Source organism: Spodoptera frugiperda, chromosome 22, assembly GCF_023101765.2.
Source record: "Spodoptera frugiperda isolate SF20-4 chromosome 22, AGI-APGP_CSIRO_Sfru_2.0, whole genome shotgun sequence".
NCBI classification, from domain to species: domain Eukaryota; kingdom Metazoa; phylum Arthropoda; class Insecta; order Lepidoptera; family Noctuidae; genus Spodoptera; species Spodoptera frugiperda.
In genome coordinates this window covers 6,827,527-6,850,991 of record NC_064233.1, presented here as the reverse complement: position 1 = coordinate 6,850,991, position 23,465 = coordinate 6,827,527, and the positions used below count along the sequence as shown (strand labels likewise).

Sequence of the window (23,465 nt, the reverse complement as noted above, 5' to 3'; positions counted from 1 at the left end):
TTCCAGGAGATTAAGATCAAGAATATTTGTTTTTCTATTTCTTTTGTTTTGTTTTTTATTTTGTTATTATATTTATTGTATTAATTGGGATGTGGGATTCTTTTGACTCTTAAGATGTGCCGATTAACTGTCTTCTTCTTTAGAGTGAGTGAGTAGTAGAATTAGTGAGTTGTTAACCAAACTTCTCAAAAAGGTCCTCCTTTTTGTTTTGGCTCTGAATTGTTTTTTTTTTCTATGTATTTACACCGATTACGTCGGGGTTTATGGACGAATTTGCGTGATTCTTTTTTTGTTCTGTATTATTTTTCTAATTAGTACTGTTGCCACCTGGTGAGCATCTGATGATAAGATCCCAAGGAAATCGAGAGCACCCCTCAAATTATAAGTTCTTTATGTTTATTCTGACAACTTTCTTTTGATTAATCACTCAATTTTTTTTATGGATCACGCCGGTAAACGAGCAGACGTATCACCTAATGGTAAGCAATCGCCGCCGCCTATGGCACTTGAAACACCAAATAATGGTTAATATAGACAATAAATTAAAAATGGCTCCCATTTTTGTCCACGGTACCCAAATTAGGCGGTCGGACGAGGGCGCGAAGAATGCAGGAAGCTTCGTTTGACAACTGGGCGCCATCTTGTTTCAAACTTTATCATTTTCGAGTATTATACATTGCGTCATTTATTCATTATCATTAATTTTGAACCTGTTATTATGGAACTTGATTTATTTACTTTTAATGGATTAGATTTAGATTATCTAATGTTTTTTTTTCAAAGGTAATAGTCTAATCACACATCAAATATGGCCACGCAACGCTTACTTGCATTTTTAATCCAGCTGTACGGTTATCCGAAGCTGCGGACTACCTAGCGGGTTACCGGGGCTCCGGCTCGAAAAGCAGGAGTAGGAACGGGGTGGTTTGTAGTTAGTAAGAGTCTGATACTCTCTCTCGCCGCGACCAAGGCGGGAGAAGTCAAAGCTTTTGATTATGCCCATATACATTTACTTTTCTAATCTATTCTGTTATCGTTTATCCCATTTGACCATTGACATACAAATAACTTGCTTTTTTTTCAAAGTTAACCGTCTTCGTCTTTCTTAACCGCCTCTATTTTTAAGGTAACTAATATCCCTAGAATCTTCACCTCAGTTTGTAAAATACTAAGCTGAAATCCGCATCAAAATCCTTTCATCCAAACCCGAGATAATCACGCACAAACATACATACAAGTCAAACTGAGAACCTCCTATTTTTGAAGTCGTTTAATGACATTTCCCTATCTTAATTGACATAAAAGGATTTTAACCCATTTTTAAATCGAGCTCTAGATAATTCTTCTTGGCAGAGAATTTAATTAAAAAATAACTTTATTTTAATTTACAAAAGACTGCACTTAGTATGGCATTGCTCCAATTATAATTTGCATTGGCAGACCGGTTTATGCACGCCCAGTGCCTGAATCTAGGTTTTTGTTTTTTGTGTTTAATGGAGCAAAACGTGCATGGAGTAAATGGTTCTGTATAAATTAGGAAAATATCTCAGCTCTATAAATGAAACGAAAGCGCGTTCGGCGCTTTGATTGGCCGATGCGAATGAATCAAGCAATCAGAGCGCTGAATGCGGTTTCGTTTCGATTTCGTTAAACGTAAAGTAAACTAGTACTAAGGGTACAGCTAAAATACCGTAGCCCAGACACGATGGCTCGAATCACGGCTCTGATTTTCAGCACTAGTCAGATACTAAAGCATTGTGTTTCTGTCCAAAATTAGATTGATCCAGGTAGATTATGATTTTAGAAGAATTTCAGCTATAAGTAATTTTGCGGATTGCCTAGCGGGTTACCGGGGCTCCAGCTCGTAAAGCAGTAGAAACGGGGTGGGTTCTTGTCAGTAAGAGTCTGACACTCACTCGCCGCGCCCAAGGCGGAAGATTCAATGGATGATTTTCCAAAAAAAGTGTCATTGGTATCCTTCAAGTTCTGACGGAATCCTAAAAAGTTGTTGATATTATTTTTTTAATGGAATCTGATCTATCAGCGTTGAGTGACAGTTTTTTTGAAACGTGCACTGTATGAAATTTTTCAAGATGGTTTTTTTTTTAAGTTATCATGAATAACTTCCTCATTCGCTGAATAGTTGCAACTAATGCAAGTGTGAGTGAGTGTTTATTTATTCATGAAGTTTCGGGTTCTATGCAATTGACAAAATTAAAGTAACTAATTGTAAGTAATACCTATTTGAGGTTTTAAGTAATACCTATTAGGGTGGTATTATTTTCAGATTTTGGTACCTAACTGCCAAAATGTCAATCGATATTTTTTACCCTTTTTGGTATCACACATCTTGCGTCAGCACTAATAGGCCGGGTAGATCTGAGTGATACCACGGCCTCACAGACACCCGAGTGAGGTTACCAGAGACCCAATAACCCCCTTACCAATCTTCTCAATCCCCAACGACCCTTAAACTTCTAACCCCCAAAAGGCCGGCAACGCAATTGTAACGCTTCTGGTGTCTCCAGTCTCCATGGACGGCGACGATTGCTTACTATGGTGATCCGTATGCTCCTTTACCGGCTTATGCCATAAAAAACCTTACACTCTTGCCTGCCCTGTTTTTCATTGAAAAGCATCTCATTCCAACCAGGAACTTGACGAAAACCGATTAATACCCGTACTGGAGTATGTCAGTCATATCGAAATGTCAGTAATACCATAACAATAAAAATATTAACTTCAACGCGATCGTTAAATATTTATCTTTACGTACATACAACAAACATATATTACTTTTGTCTTAATATGTTACAAACAGTCGCATGTCAAGATATACTCTCTCCTGTAATGCATTTTGAACTTTCTCATCTTTGTTATTGGGACGAAAATTGAATGTTTGTATATTGGCACTTCATGGTATACTAAAGCATTTTTGTGTAATGCATTTTGATCTCTCTTGTCTTGTGGTAGGGACGAAAATTGGATGTGTAGGGTATCTCGTTTAATTTCATCTGGTTTACTGTTAAATGTCAACAGTGTAAGTGTTTAGGGTTCCGTGGGGTGAAAAGAGAACCCTACTTAGTTAGTTGGTAAAAAAATAATGCATTGGCACGATTGGTACGGCCTCATAGGAAACCGGCCCGAAACAACGCTTGAGTTGTGTGAGTGAGGTTTCCAAAGACCCAATTACCCCCTTCCCTATCCCCGATTCACCGACGAACCTTAAATTCCTAACCCCAAAAGGTCAGCAACGCACTTGTAACGCCTCTGGTGTTTTGGGTGTCCATGGGCGGCGGCAATTGCTTACCATCAGGTGATACGTCTGCTCGTTTACCGGCTTATACCATAAAAAAAGCATTTTCACAATCACAATATTAATTTTATACAGAACCCAACTCTTCTTTATTCTCAACTTAACTGACTTTTTTAAAAAAAAGGCCACAAACGGCCCTTAAATGACAAGTGCCCTATATCAACAAGAGATATTTAAGTTCATCTGTCCTTGTCTTGCCATAGCAGGTGTTCCAACGCATAACTTCACTTTCTCATAGTCTTTTACCGACAACGGCTGGCGTTGGATCGTCTCCAATTGCCAAGCTTGGCGATTTTGATAAACTAACTTCTGCTAGCGGGTTCACCCAAGTTTTCGTTGGTTAAAATTCGCCTATGTGTTATTCCAGATCATAATTTAAAGCTGTTCCTTAATGTTATGCCGATCCCTTCAGCCGTTTTGATGTGATTGGGTGAGAAATATACACACAAACAAACTTTCACAGGAAGTGAAATCTCCTCCTTCAGGAAAAATCCTCCTCCTTCCTGTGAAAGTTTGTTTGCATTTGAAGTATTCCAATTTTTGATACTATAAAGAATGGATTTTTTAATATAGAAAATAACTTTAGTAGGCTTCTAAGTGATATCGGATTTATAACTCCTTGTCTTCAAGATTGTCGCCACAACGCAAAAATCTTGTAACACTGTCTGTACAATCATAGCTCAGGAACGGATGGACTGATTATGATATGAATTTTTATACTTCGCTCGATTTGAGAATCGTCTTTCTCTTCTTTTAAGACCAGACATTTTTTAAAGTGCCAGTAAATATGCTGACATCAGCACTACTGTGTACTGTGTGCTACGCATTTACCCAACAGGAATTGTTGTTAAAATATGTAAATTGTCTAGCCATATTTCTGGGTAGAAAAAAATACTAAATACCAAAGGTGTATTTAAGTCGTAAAATAAATTGTAACAGAATATTTATTGGTCGCAATATAGGTAATTACTTCATTGGTAATGCCAGTTTCCGTATCACTATTGAATAATTTTTAAATATGTTTGTAGGTGCCCACCTACTAACATGATAGATTTTTTTTAAACTGCGTCTTCGTCTTCGTTCTTGTATGGTAAAGAGGGGGAATATATGATTAGGTTTTCGATTTGTGTTTCTTATCATCAGCCTATACGTGGCCACTGCTGATCAAAGACCTCTTCGTACTCGGAAAAGATATAAGCATTAATTACCACGCTTGCTCAATGCGGGATAGCGATATCAAATTTTTAATCAGAAATGATAAGTCCAGGTTTCCTCGTGATGTTTTTTTTTCACCGTTTGTCAATAGTCCAATGGCTTCCTCCACCCAAGTTTCCTCCTGTTGTTTTCCTTCACCGTCTCAATCCAATCAATCGATCTGCAAACCGTTATGACGCGGTCATGGGATGATGGAAGTTCTGTATTCAGCAGTGGACGTCTTGTGGCTGATATTGAGTTTCTAGCAAAAAGCTACATGATGGGAGTACTATATTTCCTTCATCGTTGGTGGCTAAATAACTCGGAAAAAGTCACATTGGTACCGTTGGTAGGTTTCTAACGCACTCTTATACATGAGAAGCGGGCATCTTAAACCTCCCGGCCACCACGACATCCCTCCGGGCCACTGCGCCACGGATTTCTTATTTAGGATTCATAATATCGCTGGTGAATAATGGGTGCTGCACTAGAAACTTCCATTTAATAGGTTGGACCACTATTACGGAAAAGAATTTGTAACTTCCTTAACAAACATATATATTTTTATTATCACAGTATTATAAATTGCACCAAAGAGATCGACAATTACAATTAAGCTTCTCTTAGTCACAGAAATATCTAAAACTGTAAAAGTCAAGGTTGAACAATATTTTTATTCAAATTAGTTGTTTGAAAGTAAACATTCCGAAGTGCATAATATGTGGACATGTTGTTCAATTAATTTATTATGGAAATGTCCTATACGTTCCTAAATATTATTGCAACTATGGACAAGAAATGGATAAAAAGACCATGGTTCGGCAGTATTTTCGAACCAATACGACCTTGAAACCTTCATGAAAAGAGCGTATTCCTTTTTAAAAGGCCGGCAACGCACCTGTTACTCCTCTGGTGTTGCAGGTGGTTATGAGCGATACTGATTGCTTACCATTAGGTTGGTTTGGTTTTGCCATGATCATTATCAACTGATAGATGTTCTCATTGAACAAAGGCCTCTCGCTTATGCCTCCACCGTTAGTCAACTTTTCTAACTAAGGACCAATTTTTTTACAGTGGAAGTCCAAAAACATAAGTCAGTAAATCGCAGATTAAATGGAAAGACAGCATAGAGGTGACGTGACAACAAAATAAGACAGAATTGAAACGAAATACACCAAAATGATTTCCAAAGGCTTTTTTGAAGGGGGAAAATCATTAAAAATCACTTCCCTCGCCTTGGGCGAGGCGAGAGGGAAAGCCAGACTCTTACTAACTAAAACCACCCTGTTCCTACTCATGGTTTTCGAGCCGGACCCCGGTAAACCCCGTCATTGTTCCCATCAATCACAAAAACATTTCACTTTTTAAACCACCAGCAATTACATTTGTAACAAAAAACAGTAGCCTTTTAAACTGGAAACCGGCTCATCAAAAGATGACGTTCACTTTCGTGTGAACTTGATCTTTCGAAGGTGGATAACCTCTGGTTGAACTTAAGTATATTGTAGTTGTATAGTGACTCATCCTTGTTGCTATATCCACGAAGATGTTGTACTAGACGAGTCTACGATATGATGGAAACTATTATTATCATAAGAACTTAAAACGGGATATTTACCATGTTTATTCGTTTTTGTGACACTGTTGCAAGCGCCATGATCACGGATGATGAGTAAATATCCCGTTTTAAGTTCTAATAATATTACTAGTAACTATGTCAGTTTATAAAACTTATGGAAACTGTTATGTTTAGTCTATTGACTGATAGAATAGAAGAATTAGATTTTTTATGTATAAGCCGGTAAACGAGCAGACGGATCACCTGATGGTAACCAATCGCCGTCGCTCATGCACACCAGAGGTGTTACAAGTGCGTTGTCGGCCTTTTAATGGTTAGGTATTTAAGGGTTGTTGTTGAATCAGGAGTTGGGAAGATTGGGAAGGAGGGTAATTGGACTCACACAACGCAAGCTTTATTTCACGTCGGTTTTCTTTGAAACCGTGGTATCACTCCGGTTGAGCCGGCCCATTAGTGCCGAAGCATGGCTCTCCCACACTTAAAATGAACTGAAATCGGTTTTTAATTTAAGAAGAATCCAACAACATCCAGTTTTTCTCAGAAATCTAAACCTTTGAAAGTAGTCTAGACAATGGACTGTCATGGGCCGTCGATGTATGATTAGATCCCCCTCTCTTCCATTTGATCCCCCCATAACAAAAATACCTACTCTTCTGATTACCCCCCATTCAATAAAAAACACAATACCTACAAAAAACCTCTTACTTTCCGCTGAACTTGAACTCCGGCAGATGATCTCAGAGGCCAACGACCTCCAGTGATGATCTCGTGATGTAATACTAATGTCAGATGCGCGTGCGCACCTATATACATTTGTGTGTCTGTGTGTGTGTGTGTGTGTGATTGATGAGTCTCGCGTGTGTTATGTTGTTACGTAACGTTTGTTTTGATGTTTTTTGTGGTTATAAATCACCTTTTTGGGGGGAAGGGGGGCGTGGCACGTGGTTGCAGTTTGGATGTAAAGAAAAAGATTGATAGTTTGGGTTCATTGGACACGCCCCTTCTTCCCTAAGCTGGGAAAACAATTGGTAATCCTGTAGTGCTGATGATATCCTTGGGCAGGCTGATCACCTTTTGATGTTTAAAAGTGCCTTTCGGGTCTGTTTGAAATAGATAATTTTGACTTTGACATATGACTTTTGCCATCTGGTATACACGTAAGGACAACTTTATCTATAGCATAGTCTAATTAGTTCTTTTCAATGAGTATTGATTCTTCCACATACCATGTTCGAAAAAAAAACCCTTTTTTTATATTGGTACAAGCCCGCCACAACCTCCCGAAACCGCTACAACTCAACAAAGTATGAATCTACAGTAGATACAACCATGAAAACATCGGAACCTTGGTGATTTTAATCAAATTCGTTATATTTTAAACACGTCAAACAGTTACCCAAAAACATCTACAAAATACGTGCAAATATGACTCACAAATCTAATTTACTTGCTAAACTACCAATTAGTATACGTATCACGTAAATCGGATTAGCAGTTTTCGAGATTGTAATCTTTAAAGTGCACTAAACGGAGTAACAGTAAATGTATCTTTATTTTGTTCTAAAGGTGAAGGATTTATGCTTTTTTGCCTTCTGTCACAGTATAATATATTGCCACTACCCCTGGTCTTCCCGTCAGTTTCGGAAGAGGCAATTAAAGGACTACACATTTGACAGAGACCGGGCAGCAGCGCTCTCTGATAAACCTGAAATTTTTAAACTGCGATTTCCACCTAGCGGGTTACCGGGATAGGCGAGAGATGGTATTGGATGATTTTCCCCTCTTCTTGAGGGTGGAAAATCGTCCATCCTTGGGCGAGGCGAGAGGGAGTGTCAGACTCTTACTGACTAAAAACCATCCCGTGCCTACTCCTGCTTTTCGAGCCGGAGCCTCGGTAAACCCGTTAGGTAGTCCGCAGCTCCGGTTGAGGAAGTCCATAGACTACATTGATCGCTTATTATTAGAATTGGCTCCCTATTCTATAAAATTACTTTGTGATAAACCTATTAAATAACGCCTGTACATTTCAATACTGCATTATGTTTGTAGTGAATTTATTGCAGCTAGTATTTGTGTAGGCGTCTAGTGTCAAGTTGCGTTCTTGTAACTTAGTATTGTTATTTTGGTAGGCGTTTTTAGTTGTGGAATTATTTGTAGTTAAATTTTTGGTGGTCTACCTCGTCAATACTAGTCCACTGAAGCATGATACAACTAAATATTTCAACGAAAACTTAAAATATGAAAATTGACATTTTCAAACAAAATAAATTAATCAAGTATTAAATTCTGTATGAACAGCTCCATGTTCCTTGACCACAGAAGAGCTGTAATGTTGTAGGTTGTCTAGGAATGTTACGGACATGTGACGCGGCTGTTATAATGCTGTATTTGTAAAGAGTGTTCAAATTAACTCAAAGAGATTAATGCACTTTTAGGCTTAACTATTGGGTCTATTTCGTTAATTTTTCGTATATTGTCAGCCAAGATGATAACAAATATGTGGTTTAAATTAAGTCATAAGAGGTTTCCCCATATAAGAAGACAAGATACAATACAAATGGTCTATTAAGAGTATACAGCAGCATTGTTACAAAACAGCTTTAAGATTTGCGGGCACTTTCTCTTATGCATGTATTGCGAACTGGTTTATCTCTCTCATTAGGATGCTGCGTACATATTTAGGTTACCTACTTACGTATCTAGAATCTAGACTTGTTATCGTTGCCTTATCTCGTAAAGGGTGGGCAGACACCTTCACTTTTTGTTCGCCGCAGCTTTGTAACTTTACTGACTAATGTTACATATTTGTCAATGGAAAGGGAAAGCACTTGTAAGAGAGTTTTTCCACCAGAGATGTGCTATGTTACGTTATTGTAGATGCCTTCGGCTTACACCAATCATATTCATTGGTACACAGCTTAGCGCTAGTGGAAATCGACTCAGCTAAGCTGCTTTTTATATGGAAAGATGCGTGTTATGGATGGCTTCCTTACTATAGATACATCGCATACTCGAGCTGCGCGTCTTCCTCGCACAGCTACATAGCTTAGTAGTAGTTTCACAGCTTAGCTATTACATCTTCGTAGTATAGCTACATAGCACATCTCTGGCTGAAAAGCACCCTAACTCTAAAACTGATTTACAACAACTTTATTATTTTTTTAAGGAAACCGCCTACAATTTTCTTTACCGCCTCAGTTAAGAACAGAGTACAACTAAAATCTATTTCTTTTCATGTTTAAGTATTATTGTTATATTTAAAAGATTAACAGGCGTAATCGCCCCAAATATGAAACTAACATATCTACACATAAAATACTAAGTATAAGCCATTCAATTGTTGTCGTAACAATTTAATACGGCCGTCTATTACCTAGGATATTACCTAGGTTTGCTAGTCTAGAATGTAGGTAAAGACGTGACTAAACTAGGCTACTCTAAGTGCAACCTAAGTATCTAGATTTAATTTGACATTTTTTATCTTTTTTTTGCCTATTTTAGTTATTGCGTGATAAAAGGATTGCAGATATACTCAAATAGCCTGTATTATTAAATAAATGAAAAGGTATTATGTTTTAGTTGTTAACGCAAGAACGGCTGGATCGATTTTGATACACTTTGTTTTTTTGGCTTCGGCTCTGTTTTAAAAAAGCTGTGATATATTCCAAGACTACAAAGAAGAAATTTGGCTAATTGCTACAAATCTCACATAGTCTTTCGCTGCATCAACAGTCATCAGTCTTTTCATGCATGTTCGTCGGTTAAGGGTGAATTTGGCCCTTCTTTAATATATTACCAATCTGGTCGATATATGTCCGTCTTTCTGGTTTTTTCTTTTTGTGTGCAATAACTTCTCTCGCCTTGGATCGCGACACAAGGGAGTATCAGACTTTTACCGACTAAAAACCACCCCGTTCCTACTCCTGCTTTTCGAACCGGAGCTCCAGACTGTATGTCCGTCTAGGGCGCCCTCTACCGACGACGGTCCAGTTCCATGTTTTTATAAAGTCTAATAATCACTTGGTCGGATCAGCCCATTCGTGTCGCAGCACGACTCTCCAACATTTTGTACCTCATTAAATTACGACATTGTTTTGTTACATTAGCCGGTGCGCACGCGTCCTTACGTGGCAACATTTACCATTTAGTTTAATTTATATCTGTTTAGTTGGCTGCGAGTGTCGGGGCGGTTTCATAACCTCATCTAATTGTTGTGGGAAGGCAAGATCCATTTCTGTCGGTACGGTGATACGTTTTCTTTGAAATTGGTTAGTGATTTATTAGTTCGTTAGTATAGGTTTTGATCTGCAGCTTAAGTTAGATAGATTTTCTTTCTGGTACATTCTAATCGTCTAGGATTATTGGGATTGGGGAGGTGTATGTTAGGCAGTTCTTTTCTTTTTTTTTTTTTTTTTTTAAGAAACGTTGCCCTACACTATGATTTTCTGGGTGCGTTTCATGTATTGCATTTTTCCATGTAAAAAACATAACTTAGCTGAGTCCGTTTCCTCCAGTGTTAAGCCGTGTACCAATGAATATGATTAGTGGAAACCAAACGCATCCACAGCAACGTACAGCACATCTCTGGTGAAAAAGAAAAAGCAATTTATTTTTAAATAACGTTGTCTTTAACTTCTTTATTATAGAAATGTCAAATATTGGCGGGAATGTTTTGACAGATCGGCGCCATCTTTAATTTATTAATTTAACTTTTTCTTTCCATTTTTTTTATATCCAATTTAAGTTATGGTTTAGCGTATTATATTTTCTTTTAGATGTATCTAATTCAAAGTTTGTGCACTTAATCTAAACTCTACCAGGGCCATCTAAGATTATAATCTTTTCTTCACATTTATACAACCATTCTTGCATAACATTCTAGTGCGCGGCTTTATAATATTATTTTAAACACAGTTTTTTATGCGATTGACCGTGTCCTTGGCAACACGTTTACATGCGGTCAAAGGGGTTTGGGTAAAGTTGGCGTCGTTTTGAAGTTGAGCGGCCAGTAATGAAACTTAAATATTATGAAAGAACAGAATACAGCGATTAAAAGCTATTATGGTCATATTTCTCTAAACCATATCGGAACTGAGATATTTGGTTTTATATTGGTCATTGAAATCGAAGAAGTTATTATATGTTATTGCACTCTTTATCTATGGGCCGATGGTGTGGCGCACTTCTAAGCTCTCGTGGACTTGCGGATAATTATAACGACCATAGGCGTAGCCAGGGGGGGGGTTTGGGGAAACCCGCCGAAAAATGCGTACTTAGACATTACAGAGCGTTATGTGTCTAGTTAGCATAGTACATCCCCCGTTTGGCAAAGGTCTGTATGACTACCTATGAATCTATTTAAAATATTACATAATTTTTTTTTTGGTCACACATTTCATGGGTCGACTTTCTGGTAGAAACACTGGAAGGGCAAGATGCACAAGGGCTAGATGCAATATTGGGCCACTATTGCTCATGTATAATCGGAAAACGGACCTTAGGCTGCTGTTCGCATATAATGTCCATTATATGGTACATGGGATGGGGCAGATATCAAAATAATCTGACTCCGCCGGCACAATTTTTAGTTACCATTATTCGACATGACATTGAGAACGAAATGGACGAAGAAAGTTAATATGTAAATGTGTTTTTAAAAATCATGTAATAAATGCAATAAGGTATAATACTGTGTTTTTATTATTTCCTAGGGCCCAATACTAACGTCATATTGATAGACGAGAGGTCGAGAAACAGTAAAGCCAATAACTAATATCAATCTTCTAATAATATACAATAACTAAGATTTTTTTTCACACAGGACGGTAATTGAAGTATTTATAGAGACTACATTTTTAAATTCTTCAAACTCAAATATCTCAGCTTTGATATAACTTAGGATAAAAATAATTGAACATATATGTGTAATGGACACAGCAGAACAAAGTAACATGAAAATTATTGGTGGCCGCTGAAAAAAAAATGACGCCACAAGTCCATACAAAGTTACTCAAACCCCTTTAATTAACTAGTTATTTAAACAATTATTTCATTACTTAAACAATTTTTAAGACACGTATGTCTTATTATTTCAAATTGGAAAATTATACCTAGTGTTTGGTGGTTAAAAATATTCATAAGTATTGGAGAGCCATGCTTCGGCTCGACCGGAGTAATACCACGGCCTCACAGAAAACCGATGTGAAACAACGCTTGCGTTGTGTGAGTGAGGTTATCGGAGGCCCAATTACTCCCCTTCCCAATCCCCAATTCCCCAACAACCCTTAAAGTCCTAACCCCCAAAAGGCCGGCAACGCACTTGTAACGCCTCTGGTGTTTTAAGTGTCCATGGGCGACGGCGATTGCTTACCATTAGGTGATACGACTGCTCGTTTACCGGCTTATACCATAAAAAAATCCCCAAATAAGAAATAGTGGATGGGGAAAATTTTATTATTACGTCATTATCAAAAATCTAATATTTAACAATAAACTTCAATACGTAATAACCTAATACATTAAATCTGAAGAGTTCATTTACGTCGTTTGAACCTTTAAACAGCCCATGGGAGCGAAGCTACGAGCTAGAACAGAAATAAACATACCCATGCAACATGTCTGACCTTTTAGCAAGATCATTTGACATTACACATAAACTTAGTTCATTCTCTGGTATTTGATCAACCACGCATTCTAAATACTAGCCAATGACTAAGAATTATAATTAATTGTAACCTTGCTATAATATTTTAATAAATGACCCCATTCTTGTGTTCAAATAGCTTCACTAGAGGACTGATAGACAGACATTTTGTTTTCTTTATATTTGCTTTGACGTTCAAAAGTGCCTTCCCGGTCTATTTCAAATAAATAAAATTTTTCTTTGATTTATTTCTAGATAATTCTGTTATAAATATAGTAGTAGCTACCAAAATGATTAATTGAACTCGCCAACAAGCGGAAGTCAAACATATCCTAGTTTTCAACCTTGAATACCTTTACATTATACTTATAAAAACTAATCACGCATTCGGAATTAGGCGTGGCGACCATAAAAAACCTTCATGTATTTAAAAAGTTATAATTGACATTATTGGCTGTAGGAAGTCGGTGCCTTTGCCTTTTTTGTAGCCACTGTCGATGAGTAATCAAAATTGTCTTTGTCACATAGTGTTGGGAAACTGTATCAATAAAGTTATCGATGTTATTTAATAAAAATGTCGATATGTTACGCCATTGAATGTTACCGTGCTAAGGCCGACCGCTTAAAAATTGAACTTGACATTTTGAGTCGAATAATAGCACCGATTATCTCGTATTTGTTTTAAATAATCAATGTAACTACCGATTCGATTCGAACGATTTTTTTTTATTGTTTTAAGTGATTCGTGAGTTACTGAATTAGTGCTTCTGAGCTTTTGCAAGCAAATTATTGTGTAGTCATTTGTAAATGATGTATGTATGGTAGATAGGAAAGGAAACAACGATATGTATAAAATTACTATTTCATTTATTCACACATCCTCGCCTCAGTTTAGCCTGTATTTTTTTTTATATAATTTATTTACAAAATCCAAAACATTGAGTATTATTTTTTTGGTATCTAAATTGTATCACAGTTTACCATGCGTGTCCGTGGAGTCCATGAGCGTAAGCGACGGGGGCAGCGGCGTGGGCTACTCCGTAGGGGGCGGCGTGGGCGATGCCGAAGGAAGCGTGCACCACGGGGGCGGGGTGGGACTGGGAGAGGGACTGGCTAACTACGGTCTTGCTGGCAGCGACCGCGGGTGCGGCGTAGGCCACAGCGGGGGCAGCGCCGTAAGCGACGCCATGGGCGGCACCGTAGGCGACACCGTGACCGGCGCTGTACGCGACAGCGGGGGCGACGGCGGCGTGACCAGCCAGCTGCTTGGCGAGCACGGGGGCGACACCAGCGGCGGCACCGTCCAGCTGAGCCTCAGCGGTCTTCACAGCGTCGACCGCCTGCCAAGAGTGGTCTTCAGCGGCGTTGATGGCCTGTCCGTGGAGCTCGGAGGCCTGGTCATGGTATTCACGGGCGGCGTCAGCGGCGGCGCGGACATGGTCGGCGGCTTCAACATGGGCGTCGATGGCGGCACCAGCGAGGTCTCCGGGAGAGATGGTGGGGAGGGCGGGGGCGGCGTGGGCTACGGCGACCGGGGCGGCGTGGGCCACAGCCAGGGGGGCGGCTAGGGCGTACGGAGCCGCATGGGCTGCCGCAAGACCGGCGTGACCAACAAGGCCATGGCCGTAGGGTGCTGCCAGCAGACCGGAGGGCGCGGCTGCGGCGCAGGCGAGGACGGCGGCGACAATCTGCGAAACAAATCCAATTAAAACATCGATAACATCACCAGGAATCCCTATCGATATCGTTAACACTCGTGTCACGTCACTATTCACAGACACTTCACGAAAGCACTAATTCGGAATTGTATTTTCGTATTTGATGTAGAGGCACTATGTGTGAGTGTAAGTAAGTTATAGAAGTGAACCCACCAGAACTCTCATCGTGCACTTCTGTGTTAGACTGCTCGAAGGCTACTGACTGCTCTCGATTGGGCGCCGCTGGTTTTTATACCAATGCACGTTGGCGTTGCTCCGTACGTAAAAAAAGTAAGTGGCCAGTATTCAAGGGCGCGAAGGGTGAATAGGAAGCGGTACATTTTTGACTGATAGATTCGTATGTCGAGGAAATGGCCAACTACTTTTTAAAATTTAAAATTGGATCGTGTTCCAAGTGCGTTCGATTCAATTTGAAATTAATGTCAACGCTTAAATTTATTTTTTTATTTCGTAACTTTGGTTATTTTTAATGCTTTTTGTTAATAAAATGTTTTAAATTATTATTTATTTTTTAACTGAATTCTACCAGCGTCTATACGACTTAAATCCTAAGCTTTAGTTTTGTTATTGAAGATAAATTTAGTAATAAAACGAACGAATTTTAATTCATTTAAATATCAATCAAGATTGCTAAATATTCACAATAATGCATTTGAATAATATTATAGTATTTCAACATAGTATTCTAGGATTAATTTATTATCTAAAAAAATCTTAAAATATTACATATTCAGAACTTAATTATAGACGTGCTCCATCGTAGGAAAAAATATATTAAAAATATTACTGATAAATATTCGAATAACCCTCTAATTTGGATTTTGAGAGGTGTAAATCTTCAATGGTTTCTACCGCCTTCTGCAAGGCGAGAGGGAGTGCCATACTCTTACTGACTAAAAACCACCCCGTTCTTACTCCTGCTTTTCGAGCCAGAGCCCCGGTAACACGTAACGTGAAACAACGCTTGCGTTGTGTTTCGTTGTGTAAGTGAGGTTACCTTAGGCCCAATTATCCCAATCTTCCCAATCCCCGATTCCCCAACAACCCTTAAATTTCTAACCCCCAAAAGGCCGGCAACGCACTTGTAACTCCTCTGGTATTTCGGATATCCATGAGCGGCGGCGATTGCTTACCATCAGGTGATCCGTCTGTTCATTTACCGGCTTATACCATAAAAAATACTTTTCTCAACACGGTGATTAAATTCAAGAACCTCACCTATCATGCTTACTACCTATCTACCAAACGACTGTGATGTAATATGTATGTATGTGTTTCTGTATGTGTTTCAAGACTAATAATAATTGTTGTAAGTGCTGTGTGTTTGTAGTTCATTGCCATGGGGTGTAATTAACACATTTTCTCTATTATGAGCTTGCAATGTTGTTTATTTGTCTGTGTTAAACTGTACTTATACCTATCTGACTTCGTTGGTCGAGTAATGCGCGGTTACTGAGCAAGGAACAGTTAAGGAGTATCGGGGTTGATTCGTCGAAGTTTCAAAATTACAATAAATTTTAAACAAAAAAAAAAAAAACAGATATTTCAGCAATAAAACTGAGTGTGGAATTTTGCTGACTTATCTTTATAATCATCCAATGCCTTCTCCCGCCTTGGGTGAGGCGAGAGGGAGTGTTAGACTCTTAAGTGCTCTTACTGACTAAAAACCACCCCGTTCCTTCTCCTGCTTTGAGCCAAAGCGGAGTCTCCGTAATGCGCAAGGTCGTGCACACACACGAAGCGGTGATGCTATACAATAAAGTTGAGAACTTTTTGTATAAACGCACTAATCTCCGGAATCACTGATTTGAATTGAATAATTCGGTTTGTTAACTAAAAATCACGGTTTACTCACGTAAATGAATGGAGAAAAGCTCTACTAGTTTTGAGTCATAGAGGGACTCTACTTTCAGTTTTACGAAATGTTTTCACTACAAGCGTAGAGTCCAGAATTGTGCCCAATATATGACAATAGGCTCACCCCCTATTACATGGTATTCATAACATATAACTGGTGGAAAGTGGGTGCTACTATAGACATATATCTCAACTTACCTGTTATATTAAAACAGCAGATCATTGACATATAATTGAATGAAGTAACACGTACAACTGGATCCTCGTAAAATTATCATAGTATGTTAATGTTATGTCTTTATACGCATATATTTAGCTGTATGAATGAGAGATGCTATATTATGATACTAGCTTCTGCCATCGGCTCTGTTCGCTTTCCGGTGGTATAAAAATAACCTTTTTTTATAACGTCACGCCTTTAATCCCCGAAGGGGTAAGCAGAGGTGCACATTATGGCTCATAATGCCAATGTACACCCACATTTCACAATTTATGTTGTAAGTCCCATGTGGTAGGTGGTGAGCCTATTGCCATATACCGGGCACATTTCCAGACTTTTTTTTTTTGATGGGGAAAATCATCCAATGACTTCTCCCGTCTTTGGCGAGGCGAGAGGGAGTGTCAGACTCTTACTGACTAAAAACCACCCCGTTCCTATTCCTGCTTGTCGAGCCGGAGCCCCGGTAACCCGCTAGGTAGTCCGCAGCTTGTGAAATAAAGCTGGTGTAGTGTTTTGCCGTGTGAGTGAGGTTACCGGAGACCCAATTCCATCCCTTCTCCATCTCCCTAATCCCCAAATCCTCAATCCTTAAACCAGAACCCTCAAGATGCGAGCAATGCAACTCCTCTGATCTGAATCGAGAATCAAACACCACATTTCTTCAAGTTAATTTTAGTTGAAATGTTCTTCAACAGTTTTCTACGACCAAAAAAAAACTCTAGGTAGTCTTTTAGCACTTAACTTAGGTACACTATAATCCTTCCACATTGGTCAATAAGTACATTAGAATAACCAGTCCAAACCGGTTATTACAGGATATTAGCCAACCGAGAGAGAGGTACGGAATTGTATGTTAGTACCGTGAACTTTACCTTAAATAACATATAAGTGCTATGTACTTAGATTTGCTGACTATAATAATACGTAGAAGCATATAACTATAACATACATTATATACTTTTTTTGTCTAGAAGAGGTAATACTAACGTTTTAACCGACTTAAAAAAAGAAAGAGTAGATTAACTTCTTTTTTTATGTTCGCCGATTATTTTAAGATGTCTGAATCGATTTGGATAATTCTCTTTTTGTTTGAAAGGGTTGTTCCACGGTCACCAAGTTAGGTTCTAATGATGAAGTCCAAGGGAAACCGAGGAGAACTTTTAAAAATTGTAGGGGTAACAATCTGACACCGAGGCAGATGCGAATCCTGTGCTCAATAGAGTCGACAGTCAAGCTTTTTCCAAACCAAGAATCGGATATACAACTGGGGCTTACGCGTGTTCTTTACTCGATAACCAGACTTGTTATTACAAAACAAAAAGCAATCAAATTCGATGCAGTCTTTCGGGAGTTATTCGTACACAATACATACATAATACTTACTTATTAGTTTTCAAGATTTGCGTTCTACATACATAACATTCTGTCAAAACAACCATATCATATTTATTTTGTATCAAAATGTATTATGTCTAATTAATATAGCTGTCGTCGAAAATATTTCCGAACCAAATCTTCAAACCTTCAAGAAAAGAGCGTATTCCTTTTTAAAAGGCCGGCAACGCACCTGTGTCTCCTCTGGTGTTGCGGGTGTCCATGGATGGCGCTGATCGCTTACCATCAGGTGATCCGTCTGCTCGTTTGCCCCTATTCCATAAAAAATAGTTTTATCATACGTATTTTCACGTGAAGTCACTAAAATACACAAGTAGACCACAAATTCATTGATTTATTTAAGTAAATGATAATCTACAATATTTGTAATGCGTACAGGGTAAAATACGAAATCAAAATGCTATAGGAAAACCACAAAATGTTTGTTTAAGACACCACGAAATGGATAATCGTACGTTTTTTGAGAAGTCACATACAAACGATATGTCGATAATTAATTAATATCAGTTGCGAATCTCACGATGTCATATATATTGTATTCCCTATATGTATACTATGTTCTGATACTATACATACGTTTCCAATTTTTTTATCCTTCAAGGAAAGTAAGCAATCGCCGCCGCCTTTAGACACCCGAAACACTAGCGGAGTTGCAAGTAAATTGCCGGTCTTTTGGGAGTTAGGAGTTTAAAGGTGGTTGGGGAATCTGGCATTGGGAAGATTGGTAAGGTTATTGGGTAACCTCAGATAACCTCACTTACACACATTGAAACGCAAGGCAAGCATTGTTTCACGTCGGTTTTCTGTGAGACCGTGGTATCACTCCGGTTGAGTCGGCCCATTCGTGCCGAAGCATGGCTCTCCCACACTTAATCCTTCTATTGATTCACTCTTCATCGAGTTTTCTTTAACTGGTGAGAACTTGGTTTTTTTATGGGACAAGCCCACCACAACCTCCCATACCGCTGCAACTCCTGTGCACCAGGATCTACAGTAGATACAACCATGTAAACACCGGAACACTGAAGTCCGGCGCGTCCCAGGGACATGAATGACTGTCTTGGATCCCGCAACGAAATTAATCAGAAGATATTATTAGAAGAGAAGAAAAAGAAAACGATAGTTTCCACTTAAGGACTTGGTTTACGTAATGCGTTAACTAAAGTTTTATAATCCTCTTCAAGGAATTGAAGACGTGATGCTATGTCATATATATTACATTGGCATTAAACCAAGTTCCCTTCAGTAATGTGAGTCAGCGGTCATCGTAACAAATTCTTTTGTTTTTTCGCCCAAACAGCTGATGCCACGCGCCTTTTTTCCAAAAGTCGGTCAAGGCAGCCACGCATACAGCCTACTTAGTACCATGCAAAGTTTAAATTAAGTGCGGACGGACGCTAGTCGAGAAAAGGGTAGGCAGAGATGTATATAAAATACTAGCGACCCGCCCCAGCTTCGCATGGGTGCAATGGTGATATATTATGTATGTATTATACATATAAACCTTCTTCTTGAATCACTCTATCTATTAAAAAAACCGCATCAAAATCCGTTGCGTAGTTTTAAAGATTTAAGCATACAAAGGGAAAGAAAAAGCGACTTTGTTTTATACTATGTAGTGATATAACACCCACTTTTTATCAGTTGTGTTATGTGATATATATATCTGGGGATTATTGGAAAATGTATGCCAAAATGAAAAATCCTCAGATTACTACTGAGAATTTATATTGTTGCGCAGTTATTTTTCATTCACAATAATAGTATCAGTACCTCTACCATGAGTTTGAAGCAATAGTATTTGTCGATAGTCGCTAGCGACGACGTCAATTTTTTGTATGGCAAATTTTAGTTTTACAGGTAACCTGCAGAGGCGTTGTAAAATTTTCTTTCGACAAGTATTGCTTTAAACTCATGGTAGTGTTTCATTCAAGTATCTAAACAGATACTTCTCACTCAGAAGTCGAAGGAAAGAAATAATTTACATTCTAAATCCTAAATAAATCGTGTCTCCATTTAAAAAATATAAACGCTACAATAACATATAATATAATTTATTTAGTTATCATCACAGCTATAAATATTCATACAATCAGATTGGTTATAAAAACCTAATAAAATAAAAGTAAAGTTTTTAGACCAAGCCGCTTGGTTCCGTAGCTTTTACATACATATATAACTTCACGCCTGTCTCCCGTAGGGGTAGCCAGAGACAATGGAACGCCAATTGCTACGAATCTTACATACCTCTTTCGCTTTATCAACAGTCATCAGTCTTTTTACTTTTAATTTGGCCCTTCTTTAATATACAATCTGGTCTCTATATGTCCATACTAGCTACTTCCGCGCGGTTTCACCTGCTCTGCTTGGCTCCTATTGGTTGTAGCGTGATGTTTTATAGCCTATAGCCTTCCTCATTTAACACAAAAATAATTATTCAAATCGGACCAGTAGTTCCGGAGATAAGCGCGTTCAAACAAACAAACAATCAAACAAACAAACTCTTCAGCTTTATAATATTATGTCCATATATGTCTCTATAATATGTTCCGTAGCTTTTTTGTACTTATATTTCAACATCGTAATCGTAATTCTTGAGTCGATTTTGGAAATGTGCCCGGTGTATTGCAATAAGCGTGCCCCTTATTTAGCTGATCACATACCTACTTGCTCGTTCTTCTTCATTCGAAGCTACACTTTGGAACGAGCACCTAACTTCAATGACGGACAGACGGGCGGACTATTTTTTATTACTTTATTTTTTGATGGTTCAAAATTATTTATTTATGGTTTAGTTGATATAAATGCTTTGACTCTGTTGAGGAAGAAAATCATCCAATGACATCTCCCGCCTTGGGTGACGCCAGAGGTATTGTCCGACTCTTACTGACTAAAAACCACCCTGTTTTAAGCCGAAGCGGAGCCTCCGTAATCCGCAAAGTCGTACACTGCCCATACTTTGAATTAAGTTGAAGAATTGGATTGTTAGAACGCACTAATCTCCGGAATTACTGCTTTGAATCCAATAAGTCGGTTTGTGTTGGATAGTCCATTTATTGAAGACTATTTATTGGCTATAAAACATTCTCCGACATCTTTAATTGATTTTGTCTGGACTTTAAAAGAGACTATGACTTCTGAGTTTGTTTCGGCATTTCTTCTCAGAGTAGTCGGATAGGAAATGCCGGCCTCATCTAGTTATTTAAGAGATTGACGTGTAAAAGAGTTACATTGTAACCTATTTGCAAAAATAAATATCATTTAACATCACACGTCTATAACTACCCGGGAATCCGGAGCTGCGGACTACCTAGCGGGTTTACCGGAGCTCTGGTTCGAAAAGCAGGAGTAGGAACGGGGTGGTTTTTAGTCAGTAAGAGACTGACACTCCCTTCCGCCTCACTCAAGAAGAGAAAAGTCATTAGATGATTTTCCCCACGTCAAAAAAAAACTACTCGAGAATAACGTGTTTATGTATCAAACAATCTAGAGAACCATTTTACTTACGCAACCCAAATCTATAAATAATTTCTTATCGCACAGATCTATTGGATAGCTCTAAATTAAGTTAGTACTTGTTTTATTTTTAATTATTAATTTTTTGTCCGCATTTAACACCGACTTTCTAATGATTTAATAGTAAAGTTCTTGAAGTGTAACTAATTTGATTGTGTAATTGTATAAAAATAGTGGTTGCAAGTCATTCGTTGAATAACTGCCGAAATGAATGACCAATGTCAATCCTATTTTTTAAGTGGGTAAAATCATCCAATGACTTCTCTCGCCAGGGCGAGGCGAGAGGGAGTGTCAGACTCTTACTGATTAAAAACCACCCCGTTCACTCTCCTGCTTTGAGCCGGAGCCCCGGTAACCCGCTAGGTAGTCCGCAGCTACGTTGCTGTGGACTTGGCATCCACTGAATATAATATGTGTACCACTGAATATAATTATATTCCGGTAACCTGTTACGTTGTCCGCAGCTCCGGATCGGGGCATGGGCATACATGTAGGGCATAGAAAATAAAACTGATGTCAACAAACCTATTTATTAAAACCAAAAATCTAAATTAGTGACTGTCCAAAAGTTTTTCAGTTCAATACTCAATTCGAGTAAAATTAGCACTTACTCAGTACCATTTCGTAACTGTCGGCAGTAGCCGAGAGCCTTGCATGACCTCATGGTGCTCGGGCCTGTTAGTCACAACGAGCCGGTCTATATGCATTATTTAAATTGCATTCAAATTACCCTATGTGTATCACAGGTATAGCTATGTTTTGGAACAAAGTGGTAGATTTATCCGGAGCTGCGGACTACCTAGCGGGTTACCGGGGCTCTGGCTCGAAGCAGGAGTAGGAACGGGGTGGTTTTTAGTCAGTAAGAGTCTGACACTCCCTCTCGCCTCGCCCAAGGCGGGAGAAGTCATTTGATGATTTTACCAAGTCTCTGGAGGAATACTCGTATATATTTGGTTTTGGCTTTTAGAATTTCTCCGTGTATTTATTTTGATTATTTTTTCATGCAAACCTTGTTTGGGCGAAAACAAACTATTTCTGTTTTAATCCGATAGAGTGTAGTCTTTCTCTATTTTTTTGATCTGAAGCGATACAATCGTTAACATAGGTAGTATACCTCATACACGTTATGTTTCTGATATATCAGTTGTAATGATATTATCATAGTGCTACCATTTGACATATAAATCACAGCAAGAAACACTATGACTAACACAAATCATGCTACCACCACTTACAATACGTAGATATGAAAGGACTTTTAGATTTATGACAGTTGACATTCTACATAGCATGGGCCTGGGTATGGGCCCACAGCTCAGCTTCCTTTATGTATGTGTCCATTTTTAAGTGTGGGAGAGCCATGCTTCGTAACGAATGGGCCGGTACGACTGGAGTGATGAAAAGAGATGAAGTGAATAAGTGATTGAAGCCGGTAACGGACCTGTAACTCCTCTGGTGTTTCGGGTGTCCATGTGCGGCGGCAATTGCATGGCATCAGGTGATCCGTCTGCCCGTTTACCGGCTTATACAATAAAAAATACTTAATAATGCCCATATAGAAAATCTAGGTAGACGTTAGGATCCAAAGTCGAAACCTAAGTGTTCTAAGCATACCATCAAAAAAACTTAATAGGTAATGCCCATATAGAAAATCTAGGTAGACGTTAGGATCCAAAGTCGAAACCTAGGCGTTCTAGATACAGGTCAGCTCGAGCGGTGACCTTAAACAGAATGTACTAGCTTGCGGAAATCACAGAACCCGTTTTCAACCGACCGGGAGAGGTGATTCATGGGCCGATCTGATATTGCTACATTTTGTTTTCATAGGATTTTCAATAAGTTATCTAGCTGTAGATTTGGTTAATAAAGACAGAGTTTTGATATAAGTGACACAAAATGTTTTTAAGAGCCTAAAAAGCTACTATGTTTTTCTTCTGTGTCGTGGGTGTGTCTTACAAACAAACAAGTTCGCATACACATGACACTCAGACCCGAAACAACAATCTGTTCATCACACAAAGAGTTGT

At 38.6% G+C, this 23,465-nt stretch overlaps 2 protein-coding genes and 1 long non-coding RNA gene across 11 annotated transcripts in view; 1 reads left to right on the top strand and 2 right to left on the bottom strand.

The window, feature by feature from the left end:
* Nucleotides 1-23,465, bottom strand: part of LOC126912125 (uncharacterized) — a 161,201-nt gene that overhangs the window by 35,932 nt on the left and 101,804 nt on the right. The gene's annotated exons all lie outside the window — the stretch shown is intronic.
* Nucleotides 1-23,465, top strand: part of LOC118279672 (WD repeat-containing protein 7) — a 111,843-nt gene that overhangs the window by 55,396 nt on the left and 32,982 nt on the right. The window lies entirely within an intron of this gene.
* LOC118279658 (cuticle protein 16.5) lies at nucleotides 13,579-14,764 on the bottom strand. Its single transcript, XM_035599349.2, has 2 exons — nucleotides 14,604-14,764; nucleotides 13,579-14,420 (listed from the first exon to the last, which is right to left on the bottom strand). The coding sequence occupies exons 1-2, from the start codon at nucleotides 14,613-14,615 to the stop codon at nucleotides 13,710-13,712; spliced, it is 723 nt and encodes a 240-aa protein (XP_035455242.2). The 5' UTR covers nucleotides 14,616-14,764; the 3' UTR covers nucleotides 13,579-13,709.